The sequence below is a fragment of the Apodemus sylvaticus genome, chromosome 3, assembly GCF_947179515.1.
Source record: "Apodemus sylvaticus chromosome 3, mApoSyl1.1, whole genome shotgun sequence".
Classification (NCBI taxonomy): domain Eukaryota; kingdom Metazoa; phylum Chordata; class Mammalia; order Rodentia; family Muridae; genus Apodemus; species Apodemus sylvaticus.
In genome coordinates this window covers 32359515-32378728 of record NC_067474.1, presented here as the reverse complement: position 1 = coordinate 32378728, position 19214 = coordinate 32359515, and the positions used below count along the sequence as shown (strand labels likewise).

General features: G+C 34.8%; 1 protein-coding gene across 1 annotated transcript in view; it reads left to right on the top strand.

Annotated features, from left to right (window-relative positions):
* Cnbd1 (cyclic nucleotide binding domain containing 1) overlaps positions 1–19214 on the top strand; it is a 347578-nt gene that overhangs the window by 302302 nt on the left and 26062 nt on the right. Inside the window, exon 11 of the mRNA XM_052175437.1 lies at positions 8930–8997. Coding sequence (XP_052031397.1) covers positions 8930–8997 — 68 coding nt within the window. The remainder of the gene's footprint in view (positions 1–8929; positions 8998–19214) is intronic.

Sequence of the window (19214 nt, the reverse complement as noted above, 5' to 3'; positions counted from 1 at the left end):
CTACCAACCAACCAACCAACCATACATTTGGTTTGGTTGTTGCTTGCTGATGTTTGAAATTGTCTCAATACATACTTCTGGTTGCCTTGAATTCACTTTGTAGAACAGTCTGGCCTTGAAATCATTATAGATCCGCCTTCTTTTGACTCCCATGCACTAGAAATAAAGGTACCTGACTTAAAGAGTTTTCAAAGAAAACTCTTAAAAAAATAAAAAATAAAACAGATAAACAAGAATAGCAAAAAAAACACCCTTAAATTATTATTAACTTATTTGGGCCTGGTATATAGAGATATGTTGCCTTTCACTAATAAAACTAGCTCTTTCCTAACTAAGAATTCATTTCTTTTATCAAATTTTATATTGAAGTCATGGATTTAGAGAGATGGTTCATGGACTAAAAGTATATACTGCACTTTAAGGGGATTCAAGTTCAGTTTCCAGTACCCACATTGGATCCTAGATGCCTATAATTCAGCTGCAGAGAATACAATGCCCTCTCTGGCTTTGGGGAACATACACACACATATTTGCATGTACCTGCAGACACGTAAGTGTTTTAAAAGCCCTTTAAATGCAAATTTGAAGTACAGTGTGATAACGTTTCAACTTTACAGTGAAAAAAAAAGTAGCAGTTATATTAAGTTAGTCAGCATAAGAGAGTATAGAATCTTTAGACATAATTGGTAAGAATGCAAAATGGTTGTTTAGAAAATAGTTTGGAAGTTCTCAAGAAGAAAACTATGAGCTTCTCCATGACTTTGCAATTCCATTTATATATATATACAGTTTGACAACACATGTCTACACAGTTTTCATGTTCAAAGCCACATTGTGCATATGTGCAATAGCTTCAAATAGGGAACAACTAAGCATCAATCAACTGATGAATGAATAAAGAAAATACAATGTATCATAATCTGTTAGTTACTCATCCATCATTATAAATGAAATACTAACTTGTCCTAAAATCTTAGTTGAAAAAAACTTTAAAATTATGCCCCAAATATTATAGACAAATATTACAAATTATATTAAGAATGTGAAAATTTATAAAATATATTTTTTTAATATTCAAAATGAATGAGTATTTACAAAGATATGTGATAATGGAAATGGAGAGATAGGGCTTATAAGCATATTGCCTTCACGGATGCAAATGTCCTGGCACTCATGATCACTGTTCATGTTAGTGCATATGTGAAATGCTAGCAAGTTGTACATTTTAAGTGAGTGGGTTTTATGAACACAGATGTAATCAAAATAAAAAATCAACATTAGTATGTAAATTAAAGAAATGTTATAAGGCTGAACTTATATTGTTTATCGCATTTCATCATATTTCAGAGGATGAGTCAGAAGAATGTGTTCTGCACTTAATCCAGGCATAAATAGAGAACACAAAAATCCAATTATATTACAACTATGAAAAATTGTTTTGTGCTGCCAATGGATTAAGAATACACCACAATGGAAATTGTAAAGAATTTACATTTAATTGAACACACTTATTGCATATCAAAATTCATTGACTGCAATAAATGACATCATGTTTGTAGAGAAAGAATTGTAGAAATAATAAAATACAAGAGATGAAAGCAATATCTTATTACTAGTTTCATGATATTAGAAATGAATTGTACAGAGAGAGGGGGTTAGGGGAGAGGAGGAGAGGGAAGAAAGGAGAGGAGAGAAAAGGCGAGAAGAGAGGAGGGGGAGAGATTGGAATACAGAGCTTTAAATGGGATGTTTCTATCCAATCGCTCCCATCCGAGCTTAGGAAACCCTAAGGAATAGGAGGCAGAAAGAGTGTAATAGCTAAAGGAGATGAAAGTCACCAGTAGAACAAGGCCCTCTGGATCAACAAAGGAATGCTCATTAGAATTCAGAGTCTAAAGCAGCATGCACAGGGCCTACATGGGTACTTACCAGGTCATTTGCACATATATTATACCTCTGTTTAATACTTTCATGAGACTCATGAGTGAATGTGTGAATGAGTGGTCTCTAATTCTTACACCTTTCTTCTCTTGGGCTCCTTTTCTATTGTAGATTTGTCCAGTTTTGATATGATGGTTCTTGGTATATCTCACTTCATGTTTTTCTGTTGTACTTTGTTGTATAACTTTGTTATTACAACAAAGAAATTGAACCTAGATCAAAGAGAAGGTGAGGTTGGACAGAAAGGAAAAGAGGGAGGCAAAAATGTACTTAGCATATATTGCATGAAAAAAGAATGCATTTTCAAGAAATGAGTTTCAAGGAATTAAATAATTGGCAAAATTAACAAAACATAACTTAACATATGGAGTCAGCCCAACAGCAAAACTGTTATTAAAGTAGGAAGGTAACTGAAAAGAAAAATGAAGTTGTTATAACTTGAGGTTTATAGGGAAAAAAAGAAATGGTTTTTTTTCTTATATGAATATGTTGAAAGCATACAGATGGTGGCTTTTAGAAACCAAAACAGGTTATTCTCATTATCCATGAAAATACATTTAAATACTCAGAGAAAATGAACAAATTTCTGGAAATCTAAGCATGAGAATATTCACAAAAAAGTGAATTATATTGTTTATTAAAATACTTTCACTACATCAACTGTTGTTAGCCCACAAGTTTTACAAGCATTTTAAAAAAGGCACAAATTAATTCTACATAAGGGAATATGTATTCTGTTATATATAATAGATGATTATAGTTTTCTGTGCTACGAACCATAGCGATTATACTTCCTCTACTCCGACTTGACAAGGACAGAAAATAATTGGCCATTCTTAAAACTAGTCCTAGATGCATGACTGTAGCATTTGCTGCAGTTACAAACTGTGTGTGTGTGTGTGTGTGTGTATGTGTGTTGTGTTATATATTTTACAATTTATCAATTTCATTCCACAAATATAAGATTAGTTTAAGAACAAAAATTTTTGCATTTCACTGCAATTTTAGAATAAAGGAGAAGCATCAAGTCTCTCTTAAAAGAAACTGTTAATGTTTTTGTAGAGTGAGATCAGATATAGGCCATTTTCTTTCACAGTTAGTGAGCTTTAAAACTCCACATACACATGCTCATGAAAATCTGTCAACTCTTGAGGGCATTCTTCTTGGGGAAATCGTCTAACAGCAGGACCCTTTGAATTACATCCTGCAGATCAATCTGACATTACTTTTCCAGCTGTTCCTCCTCAGGACTTTCTGAGACTACAAAAGAGAGGAAACAATAATTCTCTTATGAGTACCATAATTACTGAAATGGAATCACATGGTATTTCTGCACCCATCTCTGCCTGTTAAATGTTAGAAATAGAGTGAAAAATTCCATGTTTCAGAAACAACGGAAGCACAGAAATATGTTCTTTGAACTTTGACTTCTGCTTTTGCAATGAATCTTGCTAGAATTAAATAAAGTTGTATTATTATTCAGAATACTTACTATGCTAATCGGGTCATTATACAATTGGAATTCTTGATTCGGTGTATATATATCTTCATGTATGTAATAAATAATGGTATATCTAGGGTGTATGACAGTTCTGATATAATTTTTCTTTTTTTGCAAATATTTCATGATAATTTTTATACTGACTTTACCAGTAATAGGTAAGGATTATTCTCTCCCTATATTGCCACAAACTTTTGTTGTTTGTTTTCTTGAGCATAAGAACTTTGATTGGAGTATGAAAGCAGTGTTAATTTGTATTTTTCCAATGTCCAAAGATGTAGACAACTTTTTCCATCACTTATTAACTGTTTTTCCTTTTTGAGACTTGTCGGTTTATTACCACATTTATTACAGGATGCTTTCTTCTTATGTGTGTGCTTCTCTTACTAATTATTTGTTTTCTAGATGCCAATTTTGAACCCTAAATGTAGTTCACAGGATTTTTCACTTTTATAAATTATCTTTTGATTATAGTGATTATATTCTTTGCTGTACAGAGGAATTCACTTTTATAGAATACCATACATAGGTCAATTCCTGGAATGTTTTCTAGTGATGCTGCGTATGGACCAAAATGGTCCAGGATTACAGAACAAAGGCCAGGGAACTTTAACCCCAAATACCTCAAACAAGACAATTGCAGAAGTTTGCTTCCTCTCCTTTCTCATCCTGCTGCCCTAAACCCAGTTCCCCCACCATCAACCCTAGCAGGAATTTATAACTCTGACAGTTATCAGGCTCCACTCCCTGACTGACATATACAGTTTTTGGTTTTTCCTACAGGACCCTACATGCCCTGAAGTATATAGATGAAGTATTTTCCAAAAATCGTGCCCTAGCCAATGGGTCAGAGCTACACAGACCTTGCCCCAGTGACACTATGCACCATCCCCAGAGGTATAAATACACTTTTCTCATCCTCAATAAAAGAACCAGTTCCTTGAAGCTGTTCTAGGGTGTGTTCTTCACCTGCACACTCATTGCTGACCAAGATCCTGCTTTGAACTTACTTGTTTAGCTTCTGCCTTTTCAGGGCAGCTCTGTCCACAACATGCCTGACTACCCCCAAGGGAGAAGTAGGCACTGGGTGGTAACCAGGGTCCATTTTAGAATCTCCCTACCTATGTCTCTTGAAGAGTTTTCTTATAGTAATTTCAAAGTGAGGGGCCTTAAAGATTTGGACCAATGTTACTTGATTTTTGTGTAGAAATAAATGAAGTTTTAATATTTTTCTATGCATGACAATCCAGCAGTCTCTACAGCATTCATTGAAGTTGCTCTTTTCTTTGATACATGATTTTTACAGTTTTGTCAGATTATTAGATGATGATAGCTATGCAAACTTGTGGATAATTTTTTTCTACCTCATTGTTCTAGAGCTCTCTTTATTGTGTCTGTTCAGACACTTTTTTGTCACTTAAATATAATTAAAATCAGATATTATGATCCTGTCTGATATTGCTTTTCAATATCTATAGAGTTGATGTTTTATTTTATAGCTATTAATAGTAATTTTTTTCTTTGTATTTTGAGATTTCCAGTATACTATGCCATGGGCGTAGATTCTTTTCTGGTCATGTCTAGTTGGTGTTCTAAATTTATTTTATTTTAAATCTCATTTTTTTCTCTAGATTGAGGAATATTCCTCAACAATTCTTTGAACAAATTTTATTTATCTTACTTCCTTCTTTCACTTAGATTCTTAGGTTTGTGTCTTAGTTGCACTTCTGAGATGTTCACTATATGGGGCCATATTCATGTTTTCCTTATTGAATGCAGTATTTGCAACCTTGTCCTCAGTCTCTTATATTCTTTCTTATATTTAAAAAATTCATGATGATGCTTTCTGTTTTTTTTTATTGAATTTATTTGTTTTTGTGCTTCTATATATTCTTGCTAATATCAATATTCCTTATGAATATTGCTGACTTTTTCATCTATATTGCTTTTGTCCCACTCTTGCTGATGATTTCTCCATCCATGATTCTGACTTTCTTTCCTAGAAAGTCCTAATTTTAATTTAATTTATAAATTAAATTAAAAATGTACTAATCTCTTTTAGAGGATATTGATTATTTTTACCAGTAAACTTTCTATATTTTCTGGGCCTTTGATCTCTGAGAGTATATTTGTTCAATAGTTTTGGAGTCATGATGCAAAGATATGATCCTCCTGGAATGCAGACAGACCTTTTGTATATATCTCCAATCCAAAATAATGGTGTCCGATTGAGGAGCAGACCAAGTAATGAATCAGAGAAAGGTTTGACGAATTGAGTTAGAGAAAGGATACATCCAACTGTCAGGAGAATAGACAGTAAAAAGAGACTACTTAAAGAACAGAGAGAGCTAGATAAGAGGCATTTTTACAAAGACAGTTTGAAGTTGAACACAGAATAAGCCAGAGAATGGAAATGAGCCAGAAGGTTGGTACAGATTATCAGAGTTAGTTTGAAGCCAAGCAGAGCAATTTTGTCTCAAGCCAAGAGAAGCCAGTTTGAATCTGTCAGCATCAATAGGAGTTTGAGCCATCATAGCTGAGTTGAACTAGGCAGTCATAGCTCAGAAATAACTATAAAGGGTGAACTTGTTAAGAAGCAAGCTTCCTTATTGGCTACTATCTCTTGGGCCTTATTCTCCTGCACTCACTAATAAGTGGATACTAACCTAGAAAACTGGAATACCCAAAACATAATCCACACATCAAATGAGGTACAAGAAGAAAGGAGGAGTGGCCCCTGGATCTGGAAAGACTCAGTGAAGCAGTATTCGGCAAAACCAGAACGGGGAAGTGGGAAGGGATGGGTGGGAGGACAGGGGGAGAGAAGGGGGCTTATGGGACTTTCGGGGAGTCGGGGGCTAGAAAAGGGGAAATCATTTGAAATGTAAATAAAAATCATATCGAATAAAAAAATTTAAAAAAAAAGAAGCAAGCTTCCAAGAAGAGAATTACACTTATGGAATAAAAGTTACATTTACAAAATCTCTGTAGGGCAAATGTTGAAATAATTTATAAACTAGATAGAGAAATGGGTACAGGGTAAGGAGGAGAAGGGAAAACATGCTTAAATGAAAAGGAAACACGAATAATAGAAATGTATAATTTTAAGAACTTAAAAATAAAGACAATAATTATTTAACTTCAGGGTTAATTTGTTATTTTCATTTACTCCTGGTTAACAACTGTGGATGGCTTTATTTTTTCCAAGACCTGATGGAGCCACTTTTCTGCTCTTACCATCCTTCAGCTTGTCAGCATCTAGCCCTCCTGCAATTTGCAACAAGTTCCCTAACCTGTTCCTGATCTCGGAGCAATGGCAGGCTTAACTGAGGTTCCTGATCCCGTTCCCTGTCAACATGGTAGTGCAGTTATTGTTTAAAGGTTTATTCAGTAATCTCAAAATTATTATTTCTTTTCTTTTCTTTTTTTTGAAAATAGATATTTTTCTTCATGGACTACATCCTGTTTATGGTTTTCCTTCCTCGATTCTTCCCATTTCTCCTGATGTCTCCTCCCACCCAGATCTATTTCCTTCTTGTCTCTCATTAGAGAACAAACATGCTCTAAGATACAATAATAAATAAAATGAGCTATAATAAGATAAAATAAAGTTAATACATCAGAGTTGGAAAAGATAAACAAGCAGAAGGAAAAGAAGAGAAGTTATAAGAATCAGAGAACCACTTGTTTGCATACTCAGGGTTCCCATAAACACACCATGCCCAGACTTGAGGTGAAGGTTTGTGCTTGGTTTTATTGTCCCTTGTACTGAGTTCAGCTGACATCCCTGAGAGACCTACTTTATTCTTCCTGGAAGGATATGTCACCTCAGAATGGAAGCTGTGTTTGAGATGTATTTTATGAGAGAAGAATAAATAAAATTAAGCAACAACAACAACAACCACAATAACAACAACAATAAACCCTCTAAACAGGAAACCTCAAAATAGGTTTTTCCTCTTTGAGGAGCCCTGCTACAGCTCTGAAATTAATAATATAATCCCTCATCAGTGGGGATATAGCCACTGGATTTGAAGCTTTAGATGAAGTACTCCCCATCCCTTGCCTGGCTTCTGTTTTGGACTTGGCTTACCATGGAATTGAACAGGTGCAGCTGTCTTTGTTTCCTTCCTACCTGCCCCCCTCCACATACATACCACATGCATGTTCTTCTTACCAAGCCTGCATATTTTCTTCCTTGTTTTCTTTTGAGACATTGTCTTACTCTCTATCCTAGCCAACAACTCACTCTACGACTCAGCCTAAATTGCAGTCATAAAAAAATATCTAGCCTTGGTCCCTGTGAGTAGTCATGTTACCAATGTTAGCTGTTGCCCACCTTCTATTCCATGTAGTCTGAGCATTAGTTTACTTCCATTGTGTATTTCTGAGGCCTTTATTCTTTGCTGTCTTTTTTCTTTAAAAATATTGAGTGTAAGCATCATCAGGTTACACAGAAGTAGCATCTAGCCCATCAATAGTTCAGAACATTTGTTTTTTTTTTTTTGCTACCTTTAAAATGTCCTATGTCTGAACCCCATAAAGAAGCTAGCCATCCTGAACCTCTTTTATGGTTTAGAATCTATACTTTGCCAAACCTCAGCAATCGCACTTCTTTTTAAATTTCACATAACATATTCTATTTTATTTGTAGTATAATTATAAATAACTTTGCTTTACTCTCATAAAGTCACCCATTTAGAAGATAAATTGTATGTCATTTCTTAGTTTGGATCACCTCTGTATCTCTTAGGAACATGAGATCCTTTTTTTTTTTTTTATTTTTTTTATTCGATATAATTTATTTACATTTCAAATGATTTCCCCTTTTCTAGCCCCCCCCCCACACTCCCCGAAAGTCCTGTAAGCCCCCTTCTCTTCCCCTGTCCTCCCTCCCACCCCTTCCAAGTTCCCTGTTCTGGTTTTGCCAAATACTGTTTCACTGAGTCTTTCCAGAACCAGGGACCACTCCTGCTTTCTTCTTGTATCTCATTTGATGTGTGGATTAGGTTTTGGGTATTCCAGTTTTCTAGGTTAATAACCACTTATTAGTGAGTGCATACCATGAGTCACCTTTTGAGTCTGGGTTACCTCACTTAGTATGATGTTCTCTAGCTCCATCCATTTGCCTAAGAATTTCATGAATTCATTGTTTCTAATGGCTGAATAGTACTTAGATCCTTTAAAATAATAAAACAAATAATATTTTCATACTCGGTCATGGAAATGAATCTTCTAAATTATGTCAGGAATATTAATTTTGATTATGCCTGTGCACACTGTGACAACTAGACTGAATCAATTATGTGCCACTTCTATGAAAAGATGTGGCTTTCTGTGCATGTGATTTGGGATGAGTAAATGAATCAATTTATTTATTAAAGAAAATCCTATTTTGTCATTATTTTGGCACAAGGAAGAATGAATGATTTTGACATTTTCATTATTTTTGATGATGTTGCTATTATTTCTCTCATTTTATTGTAGCACTGGATCCTGTGACCAAAGAACTTATGATTCAAACTGCAAAACCAACTTTTGGGCATCTGACAGAAGTAAGAAAAATGTTTATTCTAAAATAAACATCATTATTTATGGGAACTAGATGCTAATAATTACTTCTGATGCTCCAATACCTTGTTTCTTTCTCACTAAAGTGATTGTAATGTGGCATATTCTTTAGGAAACAACAGGATAAGAAGCTTAAAGGAAAATATTTGTAATGATTCATCCATAAATGAACACATAAACATATTCACTTTTACCATGGTAACATTTTATAGATGACAATTTAGGTTGCAAAATCTGCAATGAACTGTCTTACCAAAACTGTGTTTGTAGGAAGCCTTACATAGAAGATTTTTACATTTTAAAAAAAGTATTATAATTGTAAGCAGATACTTCAAAGGTATAGTTAATTTTTGTTTGTGGATTTTAGATTTAAATTGCATGTTTTATGTGAATAACAAACTATTGGTACAATATGCACAGATAGATATATGCCTACACACACACACACACACACACACACACACACACACACAGTATGCTAATCTGTATAAAATTGTAACTTTAATGTGCTTGTAAAGACATAGAGGCTTAGTGCATACCAGAATATTAAGTATCTCACATGGTCTACTGACAAAAGTCATTAGCAGTCCAAAGGGACCTATGGAAAGTCCATCTGTATTACAGGCATTGGTACTCTTGAAAAGCAAAGAGAACTCAAGTGGACTAAACATTCCTGTGGTTATGTGCATAGACCTACTATATACAAAATGTGGCAGATCTTATCTTACATAACTGTAACATTGAAGGAAATTATTTTGATAGCATAGGTCTGCAAGATCTTTGAGGACTAAAAATGCCTAAAGTGATTCTTTAAATGTTGACTTGTTTATACTATGGTGCTAAATGACAGCCTCCTTCTCTCTTACAAGTTTTAGTGAAATCCATATGACACTACCTTTTGATGTTTCATTATCATTGGAGTTAGAAATAGGATAAACTCTTTCAAGATGAAATTTTGATGAGAATATAAGTTTCTCTCATCCATTTAAGGATGTAAAATATGTACTACGTTTTGCAAATTTCTCTCAGGTCTGAAAACTGAAGTGAAACATTCAGTTGATTTTGGGTTAAGTCAAGATGATGTGATAAGATGAAAATATTTTGTCTTCATATCTTCTCAATAATAAGCCGTAATGCTAGCTTAAAGGAGTGGCATTGTGAGCTAAGAAATTGCAAGCATTGATGATTACTGTTAGTACCAGTAGCAAATGCACATTTTTAGAGTATAATTGTCCTCTGCTGATAAAAGTACAGCTTTATATGACAGAGTAGAAAGAAGCAAATATAGAAGAGAGGGAAGATGATATTCTTTACGACTGTGACATAGCCCAGTATAGGAAACAATATTTCACAAGAGATGTGTGGAAGACTCTCCTTATTTAGGAGTAGAGCTTCAATTTTGAGTTAGTAGTATCCTGAGCACCATAGGTAAATCTTAGGAAAAAGAACCACAACAATATAGCTATATAATAATGTATAATAATGTATCATATAAGAATATATTATTGAACCCATAAGTATTATATAAATGGAAGATAAGGCATGTTTTTTTACTATAGAAAATACATAACTTTCCCCCAGATTGGATAGGAAAGACTTGAAATGACTGAGTAGCTATCTGGGAAAGCAATCTGGATTATGATTCCCACTTTTGCAGGCAAAATGGAGTGTCTAATCTCTTAGGAAGAGCAGACATTTGAAGGACAGTTAAAGACAATATTGTAAATCAAAATTTTAGGATGGAAATTTTTACAGAGAGGGATTTAGAAGTAGACATCTCTAATTAAAATATTTCATGTATTTTCAGGGTCAGGTTTGAACTAGGTCCCTTTTGCCACAGAATTTTTATTGTTCATTAATTATTGTTATGCAGATAGATTATTTGTGAATGCTGAGTAGTAGAAAAATGTGCCAAGTCCATCTTCCAATTTGGTTGAGACAAGCCTGGATTTTGTCCACTAAGCCATCCACATCTGTGCTTAACATAGACAAATAAAACAGAACCATTTGCTATGGCAGTGTATTAATAATCATGTGATCATTTTTAACTCTTTGTCACTATGCTTTTTATGACACTTATCAAGCTGCTTAGGTTCTCCATTCCTTCAAGCATCTATTCTGGTACTTTGCAAATGCTAGTATCATTTTATTTACTCTATTATAACACAGTCAAAATATAATGAACAAATCATATCCCTAAGTAGCACACATTTATAAGTTTGATACACTTTGTGTTGATATGTATGTTTCTGCAGACGTAAAAGTATTTTTCTTAATAAAATGATATAATTGGATGTTCATATATAGCCAAATGTCTTTCTGAGTTAGCACACTGAAGACCATTCTGTGAATTTACCTGTTCCCTCCAAGTCAGCGTTCCAAGGTGTAACCTGAATTGCCTTATATTTTTACCTGTCAATTGATCTGAAATTAGCTATAGACAATTGTTTGTGGTTTCATGTAAAGGTCATTCTTATGTTTTTGGTTGTTAACCTAGCCTTTAATGGTTGAGCCATCTCTCCAGCCTGTGACAGTCTTTCTTAATAATTATCCTACTGTGATTGAGAAGTCATTGTGTTTCTACAGAGTTCGCTGCCACATTGTTATAAATCAAATGATCAAACAAACAAGCCTCAGAATTCTGTTGTATTTGCTTGATGTATTTCTTTATACATGCATGTTGATGACTGTGCTACCTTAACTTTCCTATAACTGTTTCCTGATTGGTCAAGTCAATCATCCTACTTTGCTCTTCTCTGTCCTTATTTTATCAATTATCTCATTTTAGTTTTTGAACTGGAATTTAATTATTAGTATTAATTAACTTGTTGATATCCACAAAATAATCTACTGTGATAGATTTTCAGATTTAAAAATAATGTTCCAAAATTTTATCGAAAATATAGTTACAACACTCTCCCTACTTTTTTTTCATCTACAAACCCTCCTATGCTGCCTCTCATATCAACACCATTTTCCATCTCCACTCACTCTGAAGTTGATAATCACTTTTTACTTGCTTGGTTTTGTTTCATATATAATTATATATGTATAAATATATAAATAAAGATCTCTGAGTATGCTTGAGTATTGTTGTGAATTCATGGTTTGAGGCTGATCATTTTGTATTGCATAACTCATGGGAGACTCATGACTGGGACACAGTAATTTTCTCTTTCAATAGTTATTAGTTAACTATAATTCTTTGTCCAGCACTGGGGCCAACTTTAAGCTTAGCTTTTCAATAGTTTAATTTTGATTTGCATGCACATGCTTTTAGTTTTATTTATTTCTTTTTCCTCTTCCAGGTTTATGCTTCTAAATCTATGAGTTGGTAAACTTCAAGTGGTTTTTAGAGATTTTAACTTGTGTAAAAAATTTTTATGAAAATAGAGGCAAAAAACACCCAAACATGGGGCACAATGAAAGTAGTGCCAAAAGGAAAATTTATAGCAATAAGTGCTTCACAAATTGGAGAGATCTTATACTAGTAACTTAATGGCACACTTGAAATTTCTATAGCAAAAAGAATTTAATCTATCCAAGCAGAGTGGATGATAGGAAATAGTCAAGGTCAGGGCTGAAATAAACCAAGTAGAAACAAAGGGAACAATACAAAGAATCAACAAAACTAAAAGCTGGTTCTTTGAGAATATCAGCAAGAGAGAGGAATTCTTAACCAAACTAACTAAAGGTTCAGAGACATTATTCAAAATTAGAAAGTCAGAAATGAAAAGTGTGATATAAGAACAGAAACTGAAGAAATTTTTAAAAATTAAGAAAATACATCAGGTCTTACTAAAAAGCCTATACTAGACAAAACTTCAAAATTTAAATAAAATGGATGAGGTTCCAGATAGATACCACATACTAAAGTAAAATCAATGTGAGGTAACTATATAAACAGTCTCATAATACCTAAGGAAATAGAAGCAGTCATTAAAAGCTCTAAACCAAAAACAAAATGAAAAAACTGACAAATACCAAAACTATCCAACCAAACAACCAACGAAACCACCACCACCACTACCACCACCATCAACACCACCAACAAAGCTTAGGATCAGATGGTTTTAGTGAAGAATTCTATGAGATTTTCAGAGAAAAGCTAACACAAATATTCTTCAAACTATTCCACAAAGTAGAAGCAAAAAGGAATACTGCCTAATGTATTCTGAGGCCACAGTTACACTTATACCTAAACAACACAAGTATCCAACAAAGAGAGAATTTCAGACCGACTTTGCTTATGAACACTGACACAAAAATATACAATAAAATCCTTGTAAACTGAATCCAACACATCAACAAGATCATTCATCATGATTAAGTATGCTTCATTACAGGAATGCAGGAATGGTTCAAAATAGGAAAATTCAAAAACATAATCCAACATATAAACAAACTGAAATGTAAGAATCATGTGATAATTTTATTAGATGCTGAAAATATCTATGACAAAAATTCAACATCCCTTCATGTTAAAAGACTTGAAGAGATCAGAAATACAAGGCACATACCTAAACATAATACAAGTAATGGACAGAAAGCCAATAGTCAACATCAAATTAAATGGAGAGAAACTTGAAGCAATCCCACTAAAATTAGGGACAAGACAAGACTGTATACTCTATAACTATCATTTCCATATAATTCTTGTAATTATAGCTCCAGGAATTAGACAAGAAAAGGAAATTAAGGGGATACAAATTATAAAGAAAGAAGTCAGTGTATCACTATTCATAAATAATATGATAGTATACAACAGTGACCTAAAAATTCTACCAAAGAACTCCTACAGCTGTTAAGCCCATTCAGCAAAATGGATGATAACAAAATTAAGTCAAAAGAATCATTAGCACTTGTTTACACAAATGATAAAAGAGCTGATAAAGTAATATGGAAAAAAACATCTTTCACAATAGCCACAAATAGTATAGAATATTTAAAATATCTTGGGGTAACTCTAACCAAGCAAGAGAAAAGCCTATATTACAAAAATTTCAAGCTTCTGAAGAAAGAAATCAAAGAAGATTTCAGAAGATTCAAAGATCTCTGGTGTTCATGGATCAGTAGGATTAACATAGTAAAAATGTCCATCTTACCAAACAAAGTCTACAGATTCAATGCAATCTCCATCAAAATTCCAACACAGTTCTTCACAGACATGGAAAGAGCAATTCTAAACTTCATATGAAAAAAAATGTATATTTTAATTTTAGAAATACCTTTTCATGTGTTCTGGCCAACATAAGTTTTTTCCATCTGTCTTTTTATTCTAAATATGGCTTTATTTTCTTACAGTTTTCCTGTGTTGATTGTTCCATTGCACCCTGAAATGCATCCTCTGTATTTTTATAAGTTATTCCTAAGGTCTAAAGCCTTGCTTGCATTCAGGATTCATTGTGTGTGCAGGCTTGCTTCGTAAGAGATGATGCATTAGTCCACTAAGACGCTCATAGTACTTGTTTTCTGCTCTGACACTGGCAACCATTTGGTCCTCAATGCAGAGACACAGTAACAGAGGGCCTGATCATGTTTAGATAGATTAACTGCTTTCCCTTTGCAACGTGCCTGATACATGAATAATTGTGTCCATGCTTCCCTGTTCCACCCTGCAAACCAGTCCATAGAAATGTGTCTCAAATAGGAGATTTATGGTACTTCAACAGAATTAGCAAATGTTCTTTTCTGTCATCTTGTATATATCCCAGATTTATATTAATTATTTTTTGTCTATTTTGTAGATCGATGAAAACTCTTGATTGTAACATCAGCTAATATTAGTATGCATTCCAAGTATATTTGTGCTTCTAGAGCAACTCAGTTGTATGTATTTTAAAATAGTCTGAACTGGACATTCTAAGTGAGAAATAATACTTTTAAATGTCATTGTAATTGCCACTATTTGGGATACATAATGTGCTTCATTTGAAAAAGTTAACATTTTCTCAAAAAATGATATTTAAAAATGATTAAATGTGCGTCATTAAAAAAAAAAAGATTCTCTCCATTTAGTTTGATGCTGGCTACTGGTTTGCTGTATATTGCTTTTACTATGTTTAGGTATGGGCCTTGAATTCCTGTTCTCTCCAAGACTTTAAGCATGAAAGAATGCTGAATTTTGTCAAATGCTTTTTCAGCATCCAATGAAATGACCATGTGGTTTTGTTCTTTGAGTTTGTTTATGTAGTGGATTGTATTGATGGATTTCCGTATATTGAACCAACCCTGCATTCCTGGGATAAAGCCTACTTGATCATGGTGGATGATCGTTTTGATGTGTTCTTGGATTCGGTTGGCAAGAATTTTATTGAGTATTTTTGCATCGATGTTCATAAGGGAAATTGGTCTGAAGTTCTCTTTCTTTGTTGGATCTTTTTGTGGCTTTGGTATCAGCATAATTGTGGCTTCGTAGAAGGAATTGGGTAGTGTTCCTTCTATTTCCATTTTGTGGAATAGTTTGAAGAGTATTGTTACTCTTCTTTGAAGGTCTGGTAGAATTCTGCACTGAAGCCATCTGGTCCTGTGCTTTTTTTGATTGGAAGACTTTCTATGACTCCTTCTATTTCTTTAGGCATTATGGGACTGTTTAGATGGTCTAGTTGGTCCTGATTTAATTTTGGTATTTGGTATCTGTCAAGGAAATTGTCCATTCCTCCAGATTCTCCAGTTGTGTTGAGTACAGGCTCTTGTAGTAGGATCTGCAATCCCACTGAAATCAGGGACCAGACAAGGCTGCCCCCTTTCTCCTTATCTTTTCAATATTGTACTTGAGGTACTAGTTCGTGCAATTCAACAACATAAGGAGGTCAAAGGGATACAAATTGGAAAGGAAGAAGTCAAACTATCATTATTTGCAGACGACATGATCGTCTACCTAAGTGACCCAAAGAACTCCACTAGAGAGCTCCTACAGCTGATAAACAACTTCAGCAAAGTGGCAGGTTATAAAATCAACTCCAGCAAATCAGTGGCCTTCCTATACCCAAAGGATAAGCAGGCTGAGAAAGAAATTAGGGAAATGACCCCCTTCACAATAGCCACAAACAGTATAAAGTATCTTGGGGTGACTCTTACCAAACATGTGAAAGATCTGTATGACAAGAACTTCAAGACTCTGAAGAAGGAAATGGAAGAAGACCTCAAAAAATGGGAAAACCTCCCATGCTCATGGATCGGTAGAATCAATATAGTTAAAATGGCCATTTTGCCTAAAGCACTATACAGATTCAATGCAATACCCATCAAAATCCCAACTCAATTCTTCACAGAGTTAGAAAGAGCAATTATCAAATTCATCTGGAACAACAAAAAACCCAGGATAGCTAAAACTATTCTCAGCAACAAAAGAAAATCTGGGGGAATCAGTATCCCTGACCTCAAGCAATACTACAGAGCAATAGTGTTAAAAACTGCATGTTATTGGTACAGTGACATCTCATTTGATGTGTGGATTATGTTTTGGGTATTCCAGTTTTCTAGGTTAATAACCACTAATTAGTGAGTGCATACCATGATTCACCTTTTGAGTCTGGGTTACCTCACTTAGTATGATGTTCTCTAGCTCCATCCATTTGCCTAAGAATTTCATGAATTCATTGTTTCTAATGGCTGAATAGTACTCCATTGTGTAGATATACCACATTTTTTTGCATCCACTGTTGAGGGATACCTGGGTTCTTTCCAGCATCTGGCAATTATAAATAGGGCTGCTATGAACATAGTAGAGAATGTATCCTTATTACATGGTGGGGAATCCTATGGATATATGCCCAGGAGTGGTATAGCAGGATCTTCTGGAAGTGAGGTGCCCAGTTTTCAGAGGAACCGCCAGACTGATTTCCAGAGTGGTTGTACTAATTTGCAACCCCACCAGCAGTGGAGGAGTGTTCCTCTTTCTCCACACCCTCTCCAAACACCTGCTATCTCCTGAATTTTTAATCTTAGCCATTCTGACTGGTGTAAGATGAACTCTTAGGGTTGTTTTGATTTGCAATTCCCTAATGACTAATGAGGTTGAGCATTTTTTAAGATGCTTGTCTGCCATCCGAAGTTCTTCAGGTGAGAATTCTTTGTTTAACTCTGTACCCCATTTTTAATAGGGTTGTTCGGTTTTCTGGAGTCTAACTTCTTGAGTTCTTTATATATATTGGGTATTAGCCCTCTATCTGATGTAGGGTTGGTGAAGATTTTTTCCCAATTTGTTGGTTGCCGATCTGTCCTCTTGATGGTGTCCTTTGCCTTACAGAAACTCTGTAACCTTATGAGGTCCCATTTGTCAATTCTTGCTCTTAGAGCATACGCTATTGGTGTTCTGTTCAGAAACTTTCTCCCTGTACGGATGTCCTCAAGGGTCTTCCCCAGTTTCTTTTCTATTAGCTTCAGAGTGTCTGGCTTTATGTAGAGGTCCTTGATCCATTTGGATTTGAGCTTAGTACAAGGAGACAAGGATGGATCAATTCGCATTCTTCTGCATGCTGACCTCCAGTTGAACCAGCACCATTTGTTGAAAGGCTATCTTTTTTCCATTGGATGTTTTCAGCCTCTTTGACGAGGATCAAGTGGCCATAGGTGTGTGGGTTCATTTCTGGATCTTCAATCCTGTTCCATTGAAAAAAAAAAAGAACAAACAAAAAGCCAGAATAGGGATACAATTCTCAACAATAAAAGAACTTACAGGGGAATCACCATCCCTGACCTCAAGCTTTATGTAGTACAAAGCAATAGTGATAAATCCTGCATGATATTGGTACAAAGACAGAATGGTAGATCAATAGAATAGAATACAAGACCCAGAAATGAACCTGTGCACCTCTTGCACTTGATGTTTGACAAAGAGTACCATACAGGAAAAAAGGAAGCATGTACAACAAATGGTTCTAAGTGGTAATCTGCATGAGGAAGAATGCAAATTAAATATTTATCACCTCACACAAAGCTCATGTCATGTGAATCAAGGGCTTCTGCATAAAACTGGATTTAGTGAATCTCATAGAAGATAGAGTGGGAAATAGCCTTGAATGCATTAGCACAGTAAGAAAACTTCCTGAGCAGAACACTAGTAGCTCAGGCTTTGAGATCAAATATTGATAAATGAGATCTCTTGAAACTGAAAAGCTTTTTTTTTAAGGCAAGAAACACTGTTGATAGGACAATGGCAACCTACAGATTGGGAAAAGATCTACACTAATCCTATGTTGGATAGAGAGATAATATTAAAAAATATATAAAGAACTCAGTAAATTAGACTTCAAGAACCCCAAAGCAACAAATTATAAAATGGTAGATAGACCTAAACAGAATTCTCAATAGAAGAATTTCAAATGGTCAAGAAGCTCTTAAATTAATGTTCGATATCCTTAATCATCAGGGAATGCAAATCAAAACAAGCCTGGGATTCTATATTACAGCAATCAAAATAGCTAAGAGGAAAAAATTAAGGGATAGCACTGGTTGTCAAGGATGTGGAGAAAGTGGAACACACCTCCACTGTTGGTGGGATGACAAACTTGTATAATCACTCTGGAAATCAGTCTGGTGGCTTCTCAGAAAACTTGAAATAGTTCTACCTAAAGACCCAGCTATATTGCTACTGGGCATATATTCAAAAGATGCTCCAATATCCTACAAAGACACATGCTTCACTATGTTCATAGCAGCCTTATTTTTAATAGCTAGAAGCTGGAAACAACTCAGATGTTCCTCAACCTAAGAATGGATCCAAAAAGTGTGGTTCATTTGCATAATCTTCAGCTTTTAAAAACAAGTACATTATGGATTTTTCAGGCAAATGGATGGAACTAGAAAATAGCATCCTGAGTGAGCTAACCCAACCCCCAAAGGACATACATTATATGTACTTCACTAATAAATACATATTATCCGTAAAGTCCAGAATACCCAATATATACCCCACAATCACAGAGAAGTTAAACAAGAAGTAAGGCCCAAGTGAGAATGCTTAATCCTACATAAAAGGGGAAAATGTCATGGTAGACTTCCTTTCCCTACGCTGGGGCATCAATCCCCCTCAGGCCCAAGGACCATTCCTCCTACTGATGTCCAACAAGGCCATCCTCTGCTACATAGCAGCCTGAGTGATGGTTCCCTCCCTCCGTGTGGACTCTTTGGTTGGTCCAGTCCCTGGGAGTTCTGGAGGGCCTGGCCTGTTGACACTCTTGCTGCCTCCATGAGGCTG